Below are 23,063 nucleotides of genomic sequence, written 5' to 3' on the forward strand. Positions count from 1 at the left end.
ATAATTGTCTTTCAGATGGCGTCCATGAAAATGTTCCAGATCCAGTTCCACACAGGCTTTGTACCAAGAAATGCAACGACTGTCAAGTTTGCCAAGTACGTATGTTGCCTTGATCCATAACATACTGCTGCAGGTTATATTTTCTTATTATTTATTAACAGCTGAATGTGGTCTTCATTGTTAAACTTTTACAGCTGCACTGCTTGTAACAAGTAATTTAAACTATACTTTCTTCATTATTTCTTTTTTATCTGCTTGTTGTTTTTCAGGTATGATTTGGATGCCTGTGACATCCAGGAGAAGTACCCAGACTTGTTCCAGGTCAACTTGGACATTGAGGTTGAACCCAGGGAGAGGCCCAGCACCAAGACTCCTCCATGGGAGGGCTTTCAAACCAAAGGCCTCAACCCCAAGATCCTTTTCTCCTCTCGTGATGAGCAGCAAGAGATCCTCAGCAAATTTGGTACATGGCTTTACTTTGCCTGAATGTTAGTTTAGTAGTGGAGAAGCATTGGTAGAAAGTGTTGTCATCTGTTTATTTTATTTGTATATTAGATGTTTTACTTCTTACGTGGCTTTAAGGTGCTTTTAAGTTCTTCTAAGTTTGCTTCTACAGATGAAATAAACTTGGATCCTTTATCACTGCAGGTAAGCCCGAGTTGCCTCGTCAGCCAGGTTCTTCTGCGTTTTATGACTCGGAGTCGGCCCAGCCAGCTCAAACCCCAGACAGCTCCAATGCAACAGAACCAGAGTCTCCCATGAGCAACGATACTAATTCCAGCAACTTTTTCCAGACCCTAGACTGGGAAGGTAATGTACTGTCATATTCTGTTCTGTTAATCTGTAATGTGTAATTCTATTAATCCGTGTAGCATTTTCTTAACAAACCTTTCTCCCTGGAAAATCTCACTGACTAGCTTCCTGTGATTATAGATGTACGTAGTGCTCAGGATGCCTCAGACAGTCAAGAAGGAGGATATATGAATGAACAGGAGGATCTGAGTGATCAGTCAGAAGGAGAGTCCTATTCTTACTCTGCCACCAGTGGAGAGCCAATGTCACGTGACCACAGCGAGCCGCTGTTTGATTCTGACTTTCAGGTGCAGAAAATCTTTGGTTGGCTTGTATTATTTTATCAATAAACTATTACCCTGTTTATCACACTGTTAATTAGTACCAAAATTCTTTATTTCTTGTATCCATGCATTTCTTTATTTTCCTGGTTTCCTTGTCTCCTCTCAGACGGCTTCTCCTGCAACACAGGAGGCTCCTCCTGAAGACACAGCTGACCTCTTGGGGTTGAACTCTGACCCTCAACCTCCAACCATGTCCTCAACTTCGTCCTCTGCTCCACAACACGGAGACCAGGGAGGAATGAAAGGTGCTTCTAGCAATAGCGACCTCCTTAATGACTTATTTGCACCTCCTGCTGGTCAGACTGGAGCAGTGCAGGAAGACTTGTTCTTCAGTGGGCCAGCCAGCGGAGCCACACCAGACCAAAAACGTAAAAGCTGAGGCTTCACACATGCTTACTGCATTAGTCTGAGATTTCTTGGGTTGCACTTAATAGATATTTCCTGTCACTTTGCCTGTGTTGCAGCCATGGGGGATCTTTTCGATCCGTTTGGGATGGGGTCGGGTTCTGGTGTTGGCTCCAGCGTTGGTTCATCTCGACAAGCCTCTGGACCAGACCTGTTTGGAGACTTGTTGGGTTCTGATAGTTCAGCAACCAGTGGATTTGGTTCAGCTCACAGTAACACCACTCCTGCTTCCAACACCAGCCTCTTCAACCTCAGTAAGTACATCAGTTCCTTGACATCAGTGATTGTTATCGCCCAGCTATCTTTGAGCTGGATTTCATATTCTTTCTTCTGGTAACATTTTGTATTTACAGTGGAAAGAGTCCATTGTTGACACTTAAGATGGTTCTGTTATTACAGATAAGCTTGTAAATGATACCCCTAAAATGACATCATCAGCCAGCCAACCAGACCTGCTGGGTGGGTGGGACAGCTGGGCAAAAGGAACCACTGCTGGCATGAGCACCACTGCCAGTAAACCAAGTTATACCAACACAGGTAGGAGAAACCTTTCTTACAGATCTTTTGGTGACTGAACAACTTTGAGATTTAAAGCCAAAATCAAAATTGAAACCAGACAAAAGTGTTGACTTGTATATTTTGATCATTTTAGCTTCTGGTATGCCATCCATGTCAAAGGCCAAGTCTCAGACCTTTGATCCTTTTGCTGACCTAGGAAACCTGAGCTCCAACTTGCCAGGTGGGAGCTCAGGTAAGCTGAGGAGTTATTTCCATAAAAGAGGAAGACTGTCAATCTTATAAGCCTTTACATTTATCTCATCTCCATCTTTTTCCTGTAGGTTCCTCCAGCAGTAATTTTTCTGGGCCATCCTTCGGCACAAAGGGTCCTTCTTCCTCTTCTTCCTCTGCTAAGCCTCAAACTCAGCCATGGCAGTCTGCAAGACCCACCTCAGCCCAGAACAAACCTTGGATATCTGGATCTGGCCCCAAAGGGTCTTCAGCTTCTCAGCCTGCAGGAACACAGTCCTCTAAACCCAACTACAACCTTAACTTCTCCAGTGTGATCGGTGGGAGAGAAGAGAGAGGAGTTCGTGGGCCTGGATTTGGTAAGAGAGACATGATTACAATACTAGTTATCTATTTTGAACAAAACAATGCCAGTGATATTACAAAGTTAAATTAAGTTTTTACAATTTAGAAAATTAAAAATGAGTAGAAAACCGATTGATTCAGTTAGTTTGTCCAGAATTTTCCCTTGCATTGTATGTAATTAGCAGTAGGCAGCTTAAAACAGAGGCTGGAAACTAAAAAGATGGAATTTGGAATATTTATGTTCATTACTTTGCTGATTTTCTGTTATTATTTTGTATTTTCCTGGTCTTCTCATAAAAGGCTTCTCATTGTATGACTAACCCTAATAAATGCCCATAAAATTTCCATATCATAAATAATTTTGTTTTATCTGTGCTGCTGACACTCAGGGCCCAAGCCAAAGGTAAAGGAGGATGATTTCGGGGATCTGCTCTCAACTCAGGGTTTTGCTTCTAAACCTGACAAGAAGGGACCAAGGACCATTGCTGAAATGAGGAGACAGGAGATCACAAAAGACATGGATCCTCTCAAATTACAGGTAGGTAGCAAACTGAACACATATGTGAAGTCACTTTTATTTATATGCCACATTTAAAAACAGAAGTTGTCTCAAAGTGCATTAAGATATAAATAAAATCTAAAACTCACATAACCATGACTGCAACCATAAGAGTTAAAAGGTAAATGTGCTAAAAACATGGTTACAGTAAAAAGGAAAGCAAAAATTAGAAGTGAATAAATGCATTTACAAAAACATTCAAATATAATAGAATAAAATTATTAAAAAATAAATGAATGCATAAAATTGGAAACAGTAACCAACTAACTAAGCTTTTATAACATCAACAAAAACGATAGAGACTTGTCTAAAGGCAGCAAAAAATTGGTAGATCTTTAGAAATGGCTTGAAATTTTCAGCTGTTAAATATGATTTATTATGTTTCATCTGTTTCATGTCTGCAGACAACAATGAAAGTCCCTTTTTAGGCAGTAGTGGTGGGCTAACAGGAGATGATGGGAGGATGAGATAAGAGACTTGTGGCAGAATATGTGAAGGGCATGTTGGACACTTAAAAACACACAGTGTGGAGAAAAATCTAATCCTTGTGAAAAGAGTCACCATTGTCCACAGACACAAAAAGCCAGCCAAGGATGACGACCTAGAATCTCGGCTTCATAGAAAAAAAGAGTCGAGCAATGATAATGTCAAAAACAACCAGACTTTCCAGTGTTTGCAATGTCATCCCATCTATATGCAATATCTGTTTATGAACTGCAAACAGCAGTGCACTACTTTTCTCCAAATCCTCATGCAACATGCCTGAAAATTGTCCCCTTACTGGTGACTTTTCCATCTTTAGCCTGTGGTAATAATGCGGTGTGTACCGTGAGCAATCAGCTGATTTCTTGGAAACGTGGTAGAGTTGTGTTTTGTTTTTTTGTTTTTTTTATTACAAAATCTGTTTGCATTGTTATTAAAATAGAGTGATTCAAAGATTGGACATCTCTGAGTTAATGAACATTTTGGGCTTGGCCACGTTTTTGCATACTGCGTCACACATGTAGCAGGTGATTTTACTAAACAACAATAAGATTGAGTACAGCTAGGATGCCTTTTGGCAGGTGAAACTCTGCTTTCATCAGCTCACTCATACAGTAGCTTCCAACTAGTAAAGATTTGTTTTGTTATCACGCTGTAGATCTTGGACTGGATCGAAGGGAAGGAGCGAAACATCCGAGCACTGCTGTCAACTCTACACACAGTGTTGTGGGAGGGTGAAACGCGCTGGAAGCCTGTGGGCATGGCAGACCTGGTGTCAGCTGACCAGGTGAAGAAATACTACAGGAAGGCTGTGCTGGTTGTCCATCCTGATAAGGTACAGTATCAAATACTGTGAAAGTGCTTTAAAACTTAAAAAAGGTGCAGCTCCTCTGTTTGTGAAACAACAGGAAATGAGATGAATCTCGAGTATGAGTTTACGGTCTTCTTTCAGTATGAATGCTCTTGTTTTTCTGTTCTTAATTCAGTATTAAACTCCAAACCTTTGAATTCTCTTCAGGCAACGGGCCAGCCTTACGAACAGTATGCGAAGATGATCTTTATGGAACTGAACGACGCCTGGTCAGAGTTTGAGAACCAGGGATCCAAAGCACTCTTCTAAAATCCTGGCCTGGATTCCCGCTAGACCAGACCAGACCGGACCAGGCCGGACTGGATTTGGCCTAACAAAACAGGAGACTGGGCCAGATTGGACAGGACTGAGCCCACATTGGGCCTTAGGGGCAAAAAGCCTCTGAGAGGTGTCCTCTCTTCCATTCCCTCCCCCCTCCTTTACTTTCTTCTGTTTCTTCGATCAAAAAAAAAAGACCTTTTGCCTCATGTCTGGCTGTAATGAAAGTTTCCTTGCTGGTCTATAAACAGCCAGTTAAATAAACATTGTGATCGGTCTTAAACTCACTGCCTACCTGCATGACTGCCTGAGTGGTGCTGCAAACATCAGGAGGAAGGATTAAACAACAATCACTGAGAAGACAAAGTGGGAACAAAATCAGATAATACAAGGACTTCTAAAATTATCAAGATGACTATCATGATAGTGATATTCAGATAAAACACCCCAACACTAATACATTAACTGTAGCTGAATAGTTAATTCATTTGTGCTCGACACTTGTGCAAACAACCGGTCCTTAACTGAGTGGCAAACCTAAACTGAGTGTGGCTGTAAAATAGCTAGCATGTCAGCCAACATGAACGTTTGCAGAATGTTGTCCTGAAAAATCAGTTTTTATGTTTAGTTGCCTCAAAAGAGCCAATGCTGCTGCTGAATCATACTTGCTGTAGCAGGGATTGGATTTTTTTTTTTAAAAGATCCTGCAGTAATGCAGAAGTAGGATTTAAATCTCCCCAGGATTTTTAAACATAAGATCTATTGAAAATGACCTGTATTACCTGTACTGCTGCACCTTCAGGGGTGAAGGCTTCTTTGGGGTTTGTTCTCCAGACAATTGCCTGCTGAACACTACTAGTGCTGCTTGTACCATTCTAATTTATTTTGCTGCACACACTCCTGAGATTGATGTTAAATCATGCTATGAACTCAAGTGGGCAGTCTGTTGTTTTTGAAGTGCTCTTTTAATCCCTCCCACTCAAGCTACACCATGTAGCTAACTGCATGCTCTCCTACACCAGACCTCTAAACAACTTGAGGTAGTATGTTTGATTTTTTTTTAAAACCAGGGTAGTCCACATGGGCAGCAGCTTTTCTTCTTTTTCTTTTTTTTTTTTTGGATGAAGTGCTCTTTTTCTTGTAGCAGAAATGGAGAAGGGATCTCCATCGTAACTGTCATTAAGCCCTCTCTGTCTCTTTAAACTTCGCCCACCTCCAGCATTTAGTTTTGTTTTTTGCAAGAGGAGTAACTGAAGGATCGAAAAAGAGAAAATGGCGATTTAACCTAGTTGCTCTGTGTTTTCTTGTTTTTTGGGGGTCCATTCTGTGTCTGTATTAATCTGTTTGTTGGTTAATCATCACTTCAGTGTAAATATGAAAGTACTATCCATCAGGTGGTTAAGAGAGCTGTTTTTTTGAGCTTCATGGCTGGTTGTGTGAATGGTTGTGTGTGGGTGTGTGGAACATAAAGAAACCTTGTTGGATAAAATGCTTTCTTGTCTGCAATCACATTTTTCTTCTTAATTTAATTCTCAGCCTGTCCCACACTTTGTTATTATTGTGGGTTCACGACTCTTTCCAACTCATTTTACCTTGTTTTCCCTTTTTTTTTTTGTATTTCACATTTTACCTCATGGACCAATCAAATCACCTGTTTTCTTATTTATTACTATGTTTTTGGGGGGAGAGGGAGGGAGGAGGGGTTGGTAACATGTATTCGTGCATATTAATGGCACAAATTGACCTAATATATATAAGTGGAATGTGATGAGTTGAAATGGGAAAGTGGTTATTTGATCACAGTGAGCCTCTTTGTTACTGTCATTCCAAAGTATCAAATATCAATACGAATGTGCTTTTACAAATATATATATATCCTCTCAATTGTTATGTGCTTATCAGTTGTCCATTCATTTGCCTTTTTTTTTCTCTCTTAAAACAACTTTTCAAATTTTTGCTTCTGTTTTCCATTTTGAAATTTTGTTACCATTCAAACAAGGGGGCCAGCAAAATGAAAAGAGGTAAAAGTTATTTTGATGCTTGAAGTTTACTTGAGTCTCTCATCCACAATATGACATAACAGTATAAAGAGTGTCGATGGCAAAAAAAAAAACAACAAAACTACACATCGCATCGGCAGTGTGCTGTACCAAATTACATCCTACTAATATGAATGTAGATTTCATTGCAAAAACAAAAAAATTAAAATCATTTTGACCTGAGGCAAATATTTGATTGTTTTCTTTCTTTTTTGGTGGGGTAAGCGGAGCCTTCACATTCAGAACCAAATAGTCTTCTAAATTAGGAAAAGCTCATAAGTAACTTTAATTAGGCCTGTTTGTTTTGGGGGGGGGTTTGCCTTTTCTCAGCGTAGTGGCATTACTACTATCTTTGGAATAATAGGTCAAGGATTCAAATCCTGCCCAGGGCATGCATCCAGGATGGAGATATTTAACTGAAGCCAGGATTTTATCCTGTTGGAAGAAGCCAACAACAGAAGATAGAAGAAGGGATCCAGGCACGATGGATCCATTGTTTATGCCAGATTTTACATGTTGCAGTAGAAATTGAGATTCAGCAAACCAGGAAGTGTTTTTTCCAATCTTCTGCTATCCAGTTTTGGTGATTGTAGCCTGTTTCCTGTTCTTATTTGAGTTACTGTTGAGTTATTGTTGCCATGTTCAAAGAAGTGCAGCTCAGGTTGAAGTAGCTTGCAGACTTCATGCTATTTATTGCAAATATTCTTTCACATCTTCTGGCCCAAATGCAATTTCTGAAGCTTTAGTCCCTCTATTATTTGTCTTTTTCAGCTGCACTCCCAAGGGATAAAAAAAAAGTTTTACTAATAATTTTCTGGAGAAAACAGGCATAAAGTTCTTTAACAATCACAAAATAAAACCCTGTACAGACGTTTCATTTTGGAAGATTTTAAAATTGAAGTTCTTGTCAGTCCAGCACTGACTGATTCTCTGATAGTAAAGTAAAATGCAGACATCCCAATCAGGTACAGCTTTATTTCAAAGTTTAGGTATGCCCATCAGCAGCCCAACAGCAACCCAATTACATTTCCCCTCCAGAACACAGACTTCAACACGAAACTGTAGCACGTCATGTTGTCTAAATACGATGAATTGCAAATAGGAAAAGGTGAAAAGGAAGAAAAAAAAAAGAATCAGAAACTGATCTCCTCCACTCAAAATCTGCCAGTGTCCAGTGGCCAGTAAACCTAAAACTGTAACTTCAGGATGTAGTTTTAGCATCACACCAACCTTAGCGCTGGCACTTACTTGAGACAGAGACAGTTCAAGGACAGAGAAAAAGCTGTATGTATATATCACATATGGTGGAAAAATACTACTAAGCAGTAAGTCAGTGATTTTGAAACAAGTAACAAAAAACAACACGTTTTGAAAATGGTCTTAAGGAAAAACTGGAGGTGCATTCTTCAATGCTACAGTATTTACATGCATGTGTGGAAGCAGATGTTCTACAGAGACGGGGACGTGCTGACAAATATCAGATCCTGTCCAGTATGATTTGAGAGAATCATCATCTCTGCGGCACTTCTGCTTCCACTGCTAAAACAAAATCCTTGTACGTGGTTTTGGGGGTAAATGCTGTATAAAAGGAGCCACAATATGTGTTATTCTTCTGCTCCCTTGAATGCAGGCATTTTTTGCATGTTGACATCTGGTTTGATGTTATAACAGAAACCAGGGCAGGAAAAGGCACTTCAAAGTGTGGATGTCTCTTCGATTTCCTGGCAGTTCGGTCTTAAGCCTTAAAAAATGAAAAGGTCAGCTGGTTGCCTCCCTGCAAGCTTCGAGTCCTCCAAAAGAAAAAATGGGGACTCTGAAAGAGACACTGAGTCATTTGAAGATCAGAAAGTAAAATATAAAATACAAAGAAATAATAAGAGTCCAGGTTAATGATGTACTTTGAGAGACTTACAAATAAAAAAGATCTGAGCTCTGTGATGTGGCTCTACCCCTCAATAGAGACCTCTGGAACAATGTGTGCATTCAGCGCCGTCTCCACTGGCACCTCCTGTTGATAGTATTGACAAGACAATGTTACTAATAACATTAAGCTATCGCTCATCTCTGAGTACCTTAGCAGAGCCATACTGGAAATAGCTCATTTTTAACTTTAATTCTACTCAGTAAATTTACAATGCTCCTTAAAAAAAAAAAAAGTATTACCACTGAACTGAGCTGCACAGACTCCACAGAGATTTCCATCTGACATTCCACATCACGGATTTCTGACTTTGACGCTTCTGACTGCCTGTCCAGACATTTTGACTCTGCGGCATCCTGTAAAGGAAGAGAGAGAGAAAAACTAAGGGAAGTTCCCAAAATATATGTTTTAGAAGACAGCGTTCCATACAAAGCTACAGTATATGAATGTTAAGAAAGTATAATGACCGTATGTTCTGCAGGTGCAGCAGCAGGTTCAAACTCAGAAGTCGTCACATCCACGGAGTCTGGTTGGGCACTCAAAGTGTCATTCACGGGTAAAATTTCCTAAATGCCACAGAAGAAGGGTATGTTAGATGGTTAAACAAATTGAGCTTCTGAATGAAACACAGTAAAATCCTCCTGGCCATTCCAACAGACTAAAAGAGAAAAATTACTTACAATGAAAATAATGCATCAGGATGGAACCAGCTACCCCAGTAATTTAAAACTCAAGTCCAATACACTCCAACTGGGCACAATTTTAAATAAAGGAAGAAAGCATCCTTGTGACATGGTGTTCAAATGTAACAACAGGAACAACGGCAGTTTTTCTGTTTTTATCATGAACACTATACTGCAGGTTTTTGAGCAACTGCTCATAATAATTAACAAAAAAAAACAAAAAACAGAATAATTTTAACGTTTAAAAAAAATCCTTGTATTATAATTTAATGTATAATTTTAACCATATATTTTTATGTTCTTATTCCTTATTTGTTTAATTCTGTAGTCTCAACGATTTCAAGAAAGACTTAAATCGGACCCTAAATGTCCACAGACTGAAAATGGGCAATGGGCAATTTCATTACCTGGAACTACACTTAATTTAGCATCACTTTATAATAATACTACTACAGTACATAGTGCTCTATAAGCATTTAAATATTTACTACAAGATACATTTAAACTGCACTCCAGCAATGAGATTGCTACATATGACAGAGAAACATATCCCCACCCTCTTTACCATCAATTCCACCCAGGATTAGTCTATAAATGTTTGCCTTTCCTTCTTGTGTCAATCACTTGTAAGCCTCCTTTAATTTCAGTTAATTTATTTGACCTGATCAGCCTTCAGTGATTTTCTGAACGGTTCATATGTACACTGGTAAATTCCTGTTTGCTTAGCTGTCACCTGCTGGACAGCAGCAGACTCAGTGGCAACTTCTACTGCCGAGACGGATTCTGTCACAACAAACTCATCAACTGCTGTGGCATCAATCAGCGTGGCCACAGCATCCTGAATGTCAAAGGAGAACAAGATGAGAGAGAAAACTGTTCTTGTAAAATAATTAAAATAATGGTTTTTTAGCATATGAGTAGTACATTTCTGTATTGAGGATTACATTTAAAATCTTTTTACCTCTTTGGGTTTAGCCTCTTGTGCTGTAGCCTCAGGGCTGGTGTCAGGTACCTTGTGAAACACAGGTGCTGATGTCATTGCTATGTCATATATGGAGATTGTACTTTTTTTCCATGCAAATGCTGCCAAATAATCTAAAACACAAGTAATAAGGGAATTTCTACTTTACTTTTTTATCGACAGAGAGGGAAAAATACTCACTGCAGCCGCCTCCAGAGAATCAACAGGAGTGTGCTGATGTAAACAAACAAACAAACAAACAAACAAACAAACAAACAAACAAACAAAAACAGGACAGAGTGTATCTTTAGTCTTTGCTATTAAATTTTGGAAAAAAAAATACCTTACCCTTGTGATCATTTGTTCTGCTTATGACAAAACTTTCATTAATATTTAGGCCACATGCTATACAAACAGAAGATGCCTGCAAAATGTGAAAAAGTCAATGTATTCTTGTAAAGACTAAAAACACAAAAAGAGAGAAGAAGAAAGTATTTTCATCAGGTGTCACCTCTGTTTTTATAGCAGTCTCGGAAGGGACTTCGGGTGCATTCTCCTCCGCCAACACCTCTTTCCCATCTTCAGCAGCTGGGGTTGTAGGACTGACAGCCGCTTCAGTCACTCGTTCGCTCTCAGGTACATCTGTGACAACCTCCACCACTGATTCAACAACAGTCTCTGTAACCACCTTGCCCAGAGGAGGCTCTGCTTCAGCAGAAGCTTGGCCACCGCTAACTGCATCTCCCACTGTTTTTTCAGAGGCTCGTGTCACAGGCTCTGGTACGGCAATATCTTCTGTGACAGCCACCTCCACCTCCACCTCAGTCACAGCACCTTTCTCTGCCAGGGCCTCAGCTTCTTCCGGTCTCTCACATTTATCCTCTGTCTCCATGTGCAAAATCAACACAGAGCACATTAAAAAACATAAAACACAACACCGGAGAGAAGAAACAGTGATTCTTGGTTTTTTTTAGTACAGTTCATACAGAACAAAAGTACATTTACTTAAAATATACCATCATTTTTGTCACTATGATGATGCAATTTTAATGTCAAGACATGTTTTACCTCCTGAGTCTCAGTTTTTATGATCGCAGAATCAACTGTGTGAATCTGGAAAGGAACCAAGAAAAGGACACTTAACAGCCAATTTTCATTATGAATGACTGACAACTGAATTAATCAGAACACGGTTAAAGGTTAAATCTATCACATTTATCATAATGTTTACTGCTGCAGTTCAAATGAATAGTTTCAACTGCAGTGTGTATGATATATAAAAAGCCCTAATAACTGTCATTTTGGGTTGTTTTGATTTCCATTTTCTCATTTCTCAATTCATTTATATCTTTCGTATATTAAGCTGTTTGCAGATCAATGAAACTGTAAAGAAAAATATGATTCTTTTCTCTGAAAACTTTTGGAGTTCTTGAGCCAGATTGTGATCTGAGTGCTTGCATAAGAGGAAATTGTCCTGAGGGAAAAAGCGTAGTTGCTATTTTTTTGATGTGAAGCTTAAGTCACAGGAGTTTTCAACACCTTTCTGTTGAAAGAATTGTTTCTTGTTCAGTGACTGCTGCTATGAACTTGTAAAATATGAGTGGAAACTGTGCGTCAGACTGTTTTTATGCATGTCATCATTTCTGCAACTGTTTAGGTGTCAGCAAAACCAGCACATACACAGATCTATGTGTCTGTAAAATGTAAACTTTGTATTTAATCTATGCATTTTACTTTTTAAACTATAAATTTTGCAGCTAATTAACAAAACCAGTGTGCTTTATTTGTCTATTAAAAGTTGACAGAGCATGTTTGTGTGAAAAATGCCTCCAGGGGGACCTGTAACGTAAGAATTCCATTTCCACGATGTGCCAATGCTTTTTGCTCCCACTGAAGAAAAATGTTCCATAGTATCTACATAAGCAGCTCAAAAATCAAAGTCTAGCTCACTTGTAAATCATCAAGTTCAGCTTTTGTTCAACTGTTACATGATTAGTCTGCTTCTGGCTTAGCCTAAAGATACAACACACTAGTGTTTGGTTTAAATGGAGACAAAAGAGGGTGTATGTGAATAAAAATACACATTTGATTTACCTCAGTTTCAGAGGCAGCAACCACTGGAGCTTCAGATGAGGGTGTGACCTATGAGCACAAGAGGTTAAAGAGTGTATTCACAAGTTAGCAAAACATGAAAATACACATGCTTCATCCAACAAAACAGAGTGTAGATGGAAAAAAGAACATAACCTGAAAAAAGGCACTCTGGGATACGTTAACAAGTGTATCAGGCAGTTAAAAATATGTGCCTCTTGTTGCACTGGAGCCAGTATTGACTTTTTAAAGGTTGAGCTTTGGGTGGGGCACACACCCATACGCAGCACTACTAAAAATGTGCCCCGAGCCAAATAATCTTCTATAAAACAGTTCATGTGGCAGATCTGTAGCTGTGATGGGCCTGAGGATAAACTGCAGCTCGAGTCTTTTCTGTATCCAAAAATGGAAATATTTACCAAAATTAGAAGTGGAATTTGGACTGGCTTTCTAAACAAACACAAATATACGCACTCCCCTTACACTTTGTGTGAGCATAGCTGTAGCTGGGCAATTACAGGGGTATTACAACCCAATGCCATGAAAAGCAGTTATTCCCTCTTTTTGCTTCCCTCTGTATAATCCTGCAACAGAAAACACTTTCACATCATGAAATCTGTGTTCTCCCTCAAATCCTTTCAATACAAAACTACTAAAAATTTAAATATTAAAAATGTTTGGTTCCATCTTTTTATTATAAACTACATAGTGTGAACATGTTGCCACTGGAAAAACAATCAGATATTTTTAATACTGAAATGTGTTTGAATGATTACATGTTTACCAGAATACAATAAATGTCTTGCAGTTTACACTGATTTGCAACCATTTATTATTCACATCACAATATTGTTAGTATTACTCATAGGCGCGGTTATTTCCCAGACAATGATTCACCAAACAGCTCAGATAGTGATAGAATTCATCCATATTTTTCCATCTTGCAGCCATGCTGCCAATGGCCAGTGGCACACCAACTGTGCAACCAAGTGTGTTGAGCTATAGTGACAATCACAGAGAGCAGCGTATAAATATTTTAAATCTTCATAGTCTGACTCAATTATTTAGTCTGTCTTGTGCCAGTTCTTCTTCGATATAGGGCAAAGTCTACTGCAGGCTGCTAATCAGCAATATGAGTGTTTTTTTTGTCCAGAATCACTCAAACTGATCTATTTGGACGTTGAGTGACACACGACAACCTGATAACATTCAAAGATATCTTACTACCTCCACGTTTTTCTCCATCCTCCAGATACTGTCATTTCTTTAACTTTAAAAAAAAATGATTTCATTAAAAAATAATTTTGTACATTTTACATTGCTAAGTTATGTCCTTCAAGAAACAGATGCATGCTCATGAACTCTGAATGTATCTATTGAAAATACAAGGGAACTGGCACTGGTTTTTGGAGGTCGCCATGTTGCCCCGCCCCATATGGACATCGTGTTTCCGTCTAATTTATATATGTGGCTAGAGACTGGCCACATATGTCGTACGTCGTACTGGCTACTTCAGACTCAAGATATGAAGAATCGTACCTATCTTTTACCGCCTTAGAAGGGGTCCCCTCCACCAAAGAAGCGACAAGATGACCTGCATAAAATGTCACACTTCTTTCTCATCTCAAGCCTCATCTCCTGAACTGGCCAGCACTCAAACGCTCAAAAATGTGCATTTTTATGTGTGCAGATATTATAATTACTTATTGTCAGCAGATTAGACGTGTGACCCTACTGTCTTTGGACACCTGACAATAAGCCAGGTAAACAACAACAGCAGCTGGTTGTAGACCAATATTATCCAAGTAATGTCCAACAACAAGTCCAACAATCACAGATCCACTTCAAACAAAATTCCACTAACAGCGGCAAATACAGCAATGCTAACGAACAGAGAAGTTCATGTTCATGCTAACTCACCTCAGAATAATCCTTTTACAGCCTCCTCCACAGTAAACAGACATAGGCACCAGCAGAGGTAAACAGGGAACTGACAGCCCATGCTCACTACAGAGTTGTTTGTCCTACAGTGGCTACCATAGCTACAATTATGCATTTCAACTGGGAGAGGTAAGAAAACAGAATTCAGATGACTTCAGTCTCTATTTTACTGACATCTAGTTGTGAGATTTTGAACACAGTAACTTTAACAATTTTTTTTATCAACCTAGCCTCTGAGGAAAGAAAGCAGTGGTTACAAAGTGTCTATACACGCCAAACAATTTCTTCCAGCACCAAAATAGCAAGTACTAAATGGATTTGCACAAAGATCAAATTCAACAGTCTTTCTAAATCAATTAGAAATGATTCATAACAGATAATTTTTTATTTTTTGGAACTGTGAACTCTGCAAAACATCACTAGTGATGGAATGAAAACATGAAGTTAGAATTGAGCATAATAGGTCCATTTACAGGGGATGGGACATTTGTATGTACAATATTTTCTTCATTTTAAAGGTCAAACTACACACATATACAGACACACTTCAAACAGACAAATTTCCTCCCAGCATTGAATTAAATATTTAGTATTCTCCAGCTCTCAGCCCACCCAGCAAAGAATCAATTAGACACGGGACATGTAAAGGTTCAAATCACACGAGTTCATAAGGGATCATAGCCTGACACAGAATACTAACAGAAGTCAGGAGAAGCAGCATGCAGAAAGGAAAGGAAAGAAAATGAGAAGAATAGAAAAGGCAGAAGAGGATGAGAAATAGTCATAAAGAAAATAGTGGGAGGGTAGAAAGTGTAGAGGCAGAGCAGATTTATGATGAAAAGAGGGGTAGCAGATTGGACAGGAGAGGAGTGGAAGAACATAGGAGAGGAACCAGGTACAAAATGTTCAGCCTACACAGAGGGTGAGTTGCACTGACTGTTGCTTCAGGCCACAAAAATGTAAATGCACTCAGTCAGTCTGTAGAATCTGCTGTGAGTTTATACTTTCTGCAGCCACATCCAGAGGTGGTGGGGCGCCTCTTGAGTTAAAGCCCCATTAAACCTCTTGGTCAGTCAGCTGACCAACTGTCACCATCTGTGGACTTGTGATGTTACAGATAAAAGTCACAGTTTTAACAGTGCAAGTGCAAAAGTTGTCTGCGAACAAATGTTGATAAATCTCAACAGAATAACTTGCAAATTGTCTCAAAATTAAGAAAAGTTCATAATATAGACATTAAATATTACATTATTAGAATGTCAGTCAATGATGATACATTTAAAATTTTGCATAAATGTCCAGTTTTTGTTATCTGACCTGAATCTGACAGTGAAGCAAAAGGGTTAGAAAGTGGGATTATTTGGACCTGCACACAGATCAACTAGAAGTGAGTGGCATGGTGAATGAAAGCAAAGTCCTGAGACAGTAGAAATGACCACAGCACTACAGTATAACTACACAATGGCAGACAGTCATTCTATAGAGATGTCTGTATGCTGCCTGTAAGGTTCAGTGGGCATAACCCATAAAGGGTTTACAAATAGAACTCCTAACTGAATGGCACAAGTGAAGTGAATAAGATGGACCCACTGGAAAACTGGGAAGCAGTGTAACACTGAGTGAAGTCTTAACAAAAGGCCATGCTATAAATACTGTAGCACTGCCTCTCTCCTCTTATTTTAGGCTAGGCACACATGTGAGCATATACATGTACACCATTGGTTGTTGTCTATCCAGACATTTCTTTTAAACTGTTTATCTAACTAGGGTAGAGTAGGGCTAAAATCTAGCCCGGTTAATACTGGGGAAAAAGGTTTTGTTCAGTTGCTGGAAGAGAAGCCGCACAGATTTGCATGCATGTGCAATTTACTGACTAAAACAGAACATCCTGGTCACAAAATATGTGCAAGATGGCTACAAGGCACAAAGCTCAACTTACAATTTAAAACTGCAAATAGTCAATTATAGATGAGGTAGAAACAATGTTGAGAAAACATTACTGCATAGAGGAAAACCGCAGAAAAAATTGCAACTATTTAAAATTAACTGACAACAGCAATCCATTTCTTTACAAAGAACACATGATATACTGTAAGCTTTTTAATTGTATCCACAATCTTCTCTGACTCAAAACCACATTATGTGATGGCAAAGATAAAACGAATGCACACGATGTAACGTTTTAAAGATTTTCTCACAAGACGATAGTAACCAAAAATAAGTAACTGATAACAAACTCAATATCTGTGATAACAAATAAGCCTGTTCAAAAAACAACAACAACAAAAAACATGCATGCTCAGAGTCACTATTTGGTTTTAGTGTAGGTGATAATGGCCATTTAAAAAGTTGTTCCCAGCGTGCCACCGATGATTCTTTCAGTCTCTCTCCTACTTTCCACCTTTTTGCTAAATAGAACATGTTGTTCCCTTCGCTTCACTACCTCCAACAGTTCCAGCTCCCTTTTCCCATAAGGCCCCAAACACAGCAAATACTATTTGACCTGGCAACAACAGAGAAATAGAGAGAAACCATCTACAAAAATAGCCTGTTTCCATATAATCTCATACAAACAATATGTAATTTTGATCCCAGTGACATTCATTTAAAGGAAGCATTCATTCATCTATGAGTGGACCTCATTCACTCATATGTCCATAGAACTATATTTCTGACGAAACACGCACACTGGTAAATTTGATTCTTACTGCAACTTACCAGGCTTGTAGAAGATGTTGACAGTTGCTGATTGCTAAAGCCCCATTCACTCGGGCCTAGAGATTGGTCAGCAACTCCCAGACAACTGCTGGCCTGTAGGGAAATCTGTGTGTTCTGCAACCAGTTGGCAAATGGTTGCTGGCAATGGCAAAGAGGTATATGGTGCTCGACCAAGATTGTTTTAGTCCCTAGCAGATTGTCAAAGCTACTAGCAGTGTGCATGGATAACGATCACTTGTTTGTAAACTACTCACCAAGCAGTAGTGAAACTAAAAAGTACAACACAACCCATTCACCTTTATAGTAAAAGTTTTAGAATTAGCAACCTCCAGAAATCACTTTCCAGGTTGTTAAACACAAATTTAACCAGAAAAAAAAAAAGATCAATCTTTCCCTAAGGTGGGATAGCCGCAGTAGCTGAGGCAGTGATTCCCATGCCGGGTGAAACATTAGAACTGTTGACTCTGGTATGTGAAATGTTGGAAATATTCGTAGACATGATTTAAGTTTAGATTTCTGCATACAGAGGCACATGGGAGACTTATGGCTGCGATATCTGTTTCTTACCTCAGTTATTGGTTCTCTTTCAGGAATCTTGGGTTCAGGCTCTTGCACTACATTAGCTTCAACTGTAGAGGGCTTCACTGGTGGAGTCTCAACAGCTCGTGCTTCTACAGTGACAGGTGTTGGGACTTCAATCTCAGCTGTCGCTGGAGTCTGCTCCAACAGCACAACCTCAGACTCTGGTGCCTGTACTTCATCTGGAATGGGCTTTGCAACAGGTTCTGCTTTTGGTTCTAGTTTGGGAGTTTCTACAGTAGGAACAGCAGCAGGAATGGACCGTGAGATCTTTTCTGGAGCTGGAGCTGGAGGCGGAGGTGGAGCTTTAGCCGCTTTTTTTGTGGTTCCTGCAGGGGGTGCACTCACTGCAATCCCCCGGCTGGCTTTCACCGGCGGATTGGCGGCATGTTGTTCTTCAAGTGCTCTTCTCTGGGCTTGCTGCAGGGCAGGAAAGACACAATAACATCTGATTACCGTTCTGATAGTAGTATGAGAGGCATTATTTATGTTTTTGGGCATACAGTTATCTTAACCCTGACATGTAGTTGGCACATGATAACATGAACTGATATTTTCTTTTTAAAAAAGTGATATTTGGAGAATACAAAGTTTGCGAACATTTGCCTTTCCAAACAAAACAAAAGTGACACTTCATTTATAATGGCTTCAAAGACATGTTCAGTATGTAAAACAAGATAATAAAAGATAAAAGTGAAATACAAAGAAAGGCAAATGACAGTGTATGAGGTATGGATGTTCTTGAGGCTTTATCGTGTTCAGATACTGATGTTATTGTCAGTTTAGCACCCAGGAATACCAGGCATGCCATACCAGCCACGTCCAACATATTTTTCAGCTTTGGACAAAACCCCCTCAGGCTTTGATGGAGGTTTTAGTAGTACAGACCACTAGAGGGAGGGGGAAACTGGGAGTAGACACAGCAAAGCTAGTTAGATAATGGGAGCTAATTAGTTGAATCAGACCGGTCCTGACAGGTTTGGTGAAGCGGGAACGGAAACCGTGCGAGTCAGCAGCACTGATGGGTGCCCCGCAGGCCAGACAGTGGGGCTAATCACATCATAATCAGGTTATAATCAGGTTACAATCACTCCCTGAAAATGCTTTTGTTAGGCTGAAGGCCAGTAAGGTATTCGCAGTGCTGCACCCATGCTGTAAGCCAAAAGCTCATGTGTGTGAAAGCGCATATATTTCTGAGTATCTAGCTAGACACAATCAAAACAACATAAATCACCTGTAAACATCCCTATGACAAAGTAATACATTGTTTCCAATGATAAAAAGTTTTAACCATATTTCTCAGACTTTGTGAAACTGACACACATATGCACACATACAAAGGCATATGTGACCTGAGTATCATTCAGCTATATGTCTGAAAGTTCCAAAAACAAAATTCGCTTCTCGTGCTCTGATACCTCTGAGGTAAACCAATGATAAAATTGAATTGTGAATGACTTTAAAGGTCATTTTCATCTGTCACTGCCAGACTGTGGAAGAATGAGATAGACAGAGTCCACTCTGGCTAAAGTGGGGCAAGACATTCCTTCAGTCAACACATTACCAAATACAGATGTGTGGTGTTCAGAGTCATGCACTGGTCAGCCAGCCAGAAGCTTAAGTTTGGTGGGGGTTAGGGGCAGAGGCAATGAGGAAGGATGCCAGAAGAAGTCTGCACTGAAAAGGCTTACCAGAGCTGGAAGACTGGGCTTCAACAGTGGATCAGTGCATGCTTTTATTTTTTAGTTTTTTTTTATATTAATATATATTGTTAATGATTAAACATATGCTAAAGAACAGTATTGGGTTATGGAGTATGGCGTTATGGAGATATGTGTGTGATTTTCTCATTGATCTCCCCCCACACCCACCCCTCCAACACACACACACACACACACACACACACACACACACACACACACACACACACCACACACCCCTTTTCTGCCATACCCCTTTTCCTCTGGGCACTGAATGTTGAAAAGTTGCATATCTCCAGGCATTCGGCTGAATTAGCGTACAACTGGCAAAGCGCATTCATCATACTGAATTATAAAGAGCAGCACTGTATTGTGTACTGCACTGCATTGTGTGGCCTACTGTATTTTTGGTCCAGAACATGAAAAACAGGCAAGTGGTCATTTCGTAGTATATTTAAAAAAAAATACTAGAAAATGGAATTTATCGCATTTTATGATAAGAAATTCAAGATGTGCACAAACGTTTAATCTCTACCCGTAACCATTTAACAGAGCGCACCGAGAACATTCATGGCGCACAGGAGCTGAGCACAAAATTAACAATTTCTCTGTCTCTTTCTTCTAATATAGAAACCAGAAGCATGCTCGTTAAAATTAAAAATAGGTGTGAAATTTATACGTTATTTATTTAGGTCCAGTTTTGGTACCTTTTTGGTACGGTCTTTTGTCGTTGCCAGATTTTACGCACGGGTTACGGAGCGTCTGAGAGAAGCAACGACAAAGTGGAAATCTGCCAAACAATCACCAAACTGACTTAAGTGTAACAAAAATAAAATCATGCGCAAAAAAGGAAAGGAAATGTAAACGAAATTTGTTTTACAATTTAAGCACTCGCTTCATTGATTTTTTCACAGAGGCAAAAACGCGTATTTTACATTTAAATCCATGTTTTTGCAGACCATTATTTTACAGTGAATTGAACAAAGAAATCCCATAATACTCTATACTTCATTTAAGAATAAACGCCTGACGGACAAGTGCGCATGCCACCACTTACCACCCTTCTCATACGACGCTTGTTCTTCTTTCTCTTGCTGGGCATTTTGGTGCGCGCTGAGGAGAACGAGGATAAATCAAAGAAATGGAACAAGCAGAGAGGCAGAGTGAACAAAGTGTTTATAAAGCCGACTGTCGTTCTGTTACCTCTGTACCGAACCTATAGGAGGACTTGGATGAAAGATAGGGGCGTGGAGAAAGAAAGAGAGAGGAAAGAGAGAGAGCGCGCGCGCACGAGAGCTCAGTCAGTTGTTTGTATTGGAGTTGGTCTGCCTAGCTGGATGTCGAGTTCTGTTATGTAACCACTCCATCAAAGCAGAGAGAGAGAGAGAGGTGCGAGGTTGTGTGGTGCCACACCCCCTCCTCTCGATTTGTTAGAAATACTTTGACGCAAATGGGAACACCGACGCAATTGATCTATAGTTTTCTGTCCTGTGAGACTTTTAATGTGTCGCTTCTGGAACAGAACATAAACATAAAAAGAACATAAAACACGCAACCATTATAACCTAAAAGCCATATATGTTGAGAGAACAACCACAAGAGGAAAATACAGTCAGGCTTGTGCAGAAAACAGTGAAAACAGCCTCTGTCAGTCTTTTTTTTGAATACATTAAAATCATGAAGCCAAATAATAGTGTTCATTGTGCTCGTTTTTCATGCAGAGAATAAAGAGAAACAAAGCTTGTACATGTGTCTATGCCCACCGCCCCCCTGGTCCCTGCATCAGTTGTGAGAACCCATTGTTTCCAGTTCCTTGTGTAGCGTTGTGCCAGTTGTCCAATTTAAGTAAATGCATAAGTTCCATAAACAAATTTTATACTTCCCGTATGTTTTACACTGATATGGATGTTTGCGTTCAGTTTTCTTATCTGAGAACGATTTTAGTGTTTGGCCGATGCTAATAAACTGATAAAGCAATTTGACAGCATACACTGTGGCAGTTTTTGCTGAAGCCTTGCTGCTTGAGTTACTCCTCAACAGTGTGCAGAAGAGTGCAAAAGGACAACAGGCAAAAAAATCTTTTATTGCCAGAAGCATGCCTATGCTAATATTTCCATTCAAGTTGCTGTAGCTCTGGAAAACCTCAGTCAGTAAATTACGGAGGTCGATTTTCTCGACCTTTGAACAGGAACCACCAACCAAGTCACCAAACAGCAAATCTTATAATAATCTGAGATTATTAAGTGTTTTAATGCCCAAGGGAATAATAAATATACTGTGCTTTTCTTGTGTTTTATTTTAGGTTTCTTTTCCATTGTCAAACAAAAGGTAAGCTAATTTGTAAGGCAGACGTGCAGTAAAATCTCAGTAGATTTTGGGTTACGGTCCCATTACCACTGGTCAATTGTTGTTCAGTCTCGACAAGAAAGTGATGAAGTAGGCCGAGTATTTCCAGACAGCATACAGACATTTCCTCTCTTACCCCTTAGACAACCAAATGTTTCTCAGGGGAGAGAGGTCATGAAGATATAGTGGATCATCTGCCTCCAGCTCACCCTATCCCTGGCATCCACTTCTGTCACACCAGTCTTCTACATCTCCTCCATCACTGCATCCATGAACCTCCTCTGTGGTCTCTTCCACCTGCTCTGCTGCTCCAAATTCAGCATCCCTTGTCCAATATATCCTCTCTCATGTCCAAATAATGTCAGCTTTGTCTTTATAACTTTGTTTCCAAACCTCTCGACCTGAGCTATTGTTCTGATCTACTTGCATGGTATTTGCATGGTTGATCACAGGTATTTGAACGTCCAGCTTCACTTTCTCTAATACTTGCATCATCACCTTTCCACCTGCCTTCATCTCATTTGCACGCATGCATTCTGTCTTGCTTCGTTCCTTTTTTCTATTTAGCACACCTCCACCTTTCCAGGCTCTAACAGATTAACACAGACATGGTGACATTTTGAAGACTCTGCATTTCATGTCCACATTTGGATGACAGGCTTACTGTTACGACCGTCCCACACTCATGAAAGCCATGGTCTGCTGTTGATTGGCTGGCATGAGAGGATCAGCTAATTTGTGTCGCCTGTGTCTTACAGACTATACAAGCTGGCCCAGATAACCTGCTTAGTCTCTCTCTTTCACTCCACCTTACATCAACTTATTGGTTATCTTTGTGTCTTGGTTAGGTTATCTTTAATAAGTTATTTTATATTTAAGTGAATTTCTTGTGTGAACTCCCTCCTTGCCACCGACTTTAATCCACTATGTAATACAATTTAAATTTTATTATTTAACCCTTATTTAATTTATTTAAATTATTATTTAAATTAACTGCGTATGTTATAAAGTAATATACACATAAAATACTCATTAAAGCCACAGGACAGACTTTTTGGACAGGCTGTTCTTTGTCTATAGTTTTATTAAAGTGGTCTGCAGTTTTTCGGTACTTCTTCAATGGCTGAAGTCTTCAGCCCCAGAAGATGCCACTTAATTTAAATGAGCTGATTGGAGTTCCAAAACCTTGCAGTGTCATCCATAGGCATACTATGACTGCAGGAAAATGGGATGGTAACTCTCCGTTAAGGCAGATGGAGCCCCACAACAAGGGCTGACAC

The 23,063-nt window shown here is 39.6% G+C and overlaps 2 protein-coding genes across 4 annotated transcripts in view; one reads left to right on the top strand and one right to left on the bottom strand.

The window, feature by feature from the left end:
* The window catches only part of gak (cyclin G associated kinase), a 27,217-nt gene extending 18,561 nt beyond the window's left edge, over positions 1-8,656 (top strand). Inside the window, exons 18-29 of one of the 3 annotated variants that reach the window (XM_085181044.1) lie at positions 16-95; positions 270-463; positions 649-810; positions 934-1,100; positions 1,243-1,504; positions 1,601-1,795; positions 1,941-2,078; positions 2,194-2,292; positions 2,381-2,647; positions 3,023-3,171; positions 4,334-4,510; positions 4,694-8,656. In XM_085181044.1, the coding sequence (XP_085037170.1) occupies positions 16-95; positions 270-463; positions 649-810; positions 934-1,100; positions 1,243-1,504; positions 1,601-1,795; positions 1,941-2,078; positions 2,194-2,292; positions 2,381-2,647; positions 3,023-3,171; positions 4,334-4,510; positions 4,694-4,795 (1,992 nt within the window). In that variant the 3' untranslated portion in view covers positions 4,796-8,656. The remainder of the gene's footprint in view (positions 1-15; positions 96-269; positions 464-648; positions 811-933; positions 1,101-1,242; positions 1,505-1,600; positions 1,796-1,940; positions 2,079-2,193; positions 2,293-2,380; positions 2,648-3,022; positions 3,172-4,333; positions 4,511-4,693) is intronic. The other 2 variants (XM_085181045.1, XM_085181046.1) reach the window with 2 other exon arrangements.
* Positions 5,886-20,783, bottom strand: LOC146506432 (uncharacterized). The gene is made up of 13 exons (XM_085181059.1): positions 20,641-20,783; positions 20,495-20,550; positions 17,726-18,157; positions 12,503-12,550; positions 11,477-11,521; positions 10,920-11,294; positions 10,610-10,642; positions 10,409-10,459; positions 10,181-10,285; positions 9,232-9,330; positions 9,007-9,120; positions 8,756-8,851; positions 5,886-8,656 (listed from the first exon to the last, which is right to left on the bottom strand). Exons 2-12 carry the CDS (start codon positions 20,537-20,539, stop codon positions 8,789-8,791), a joined length of 1,410 nt encoding a protein of 469 aa, XP_085037185.1. The 5' UTR covers positions 20,540-20,550; positions 20,641-20,783; the 3' UTR covers positions 5,886-8,656; positions 8,756-8,788.
* Between the last annotated feature and the right edge of the window lie 2,280 nt (positions 20,784-23,063).

The sequence above is a fragment of the Neolamprologus multifasciatus genome, chromosome 12 (genome assembly GCF_963576455.1).
Source record: "Neolamprologus multifasciatus chromosome 12, fNeoMul1.2, whole genome shotgun sequence".
Classification (NCBI taxonomy): domain Eukaryota; kingdom Metazoa; phylum Chordata; class Actinopteri; order Cichliformes; family Cichlidae; genus Neolamprologus; species Neolamprologus multifasciatus.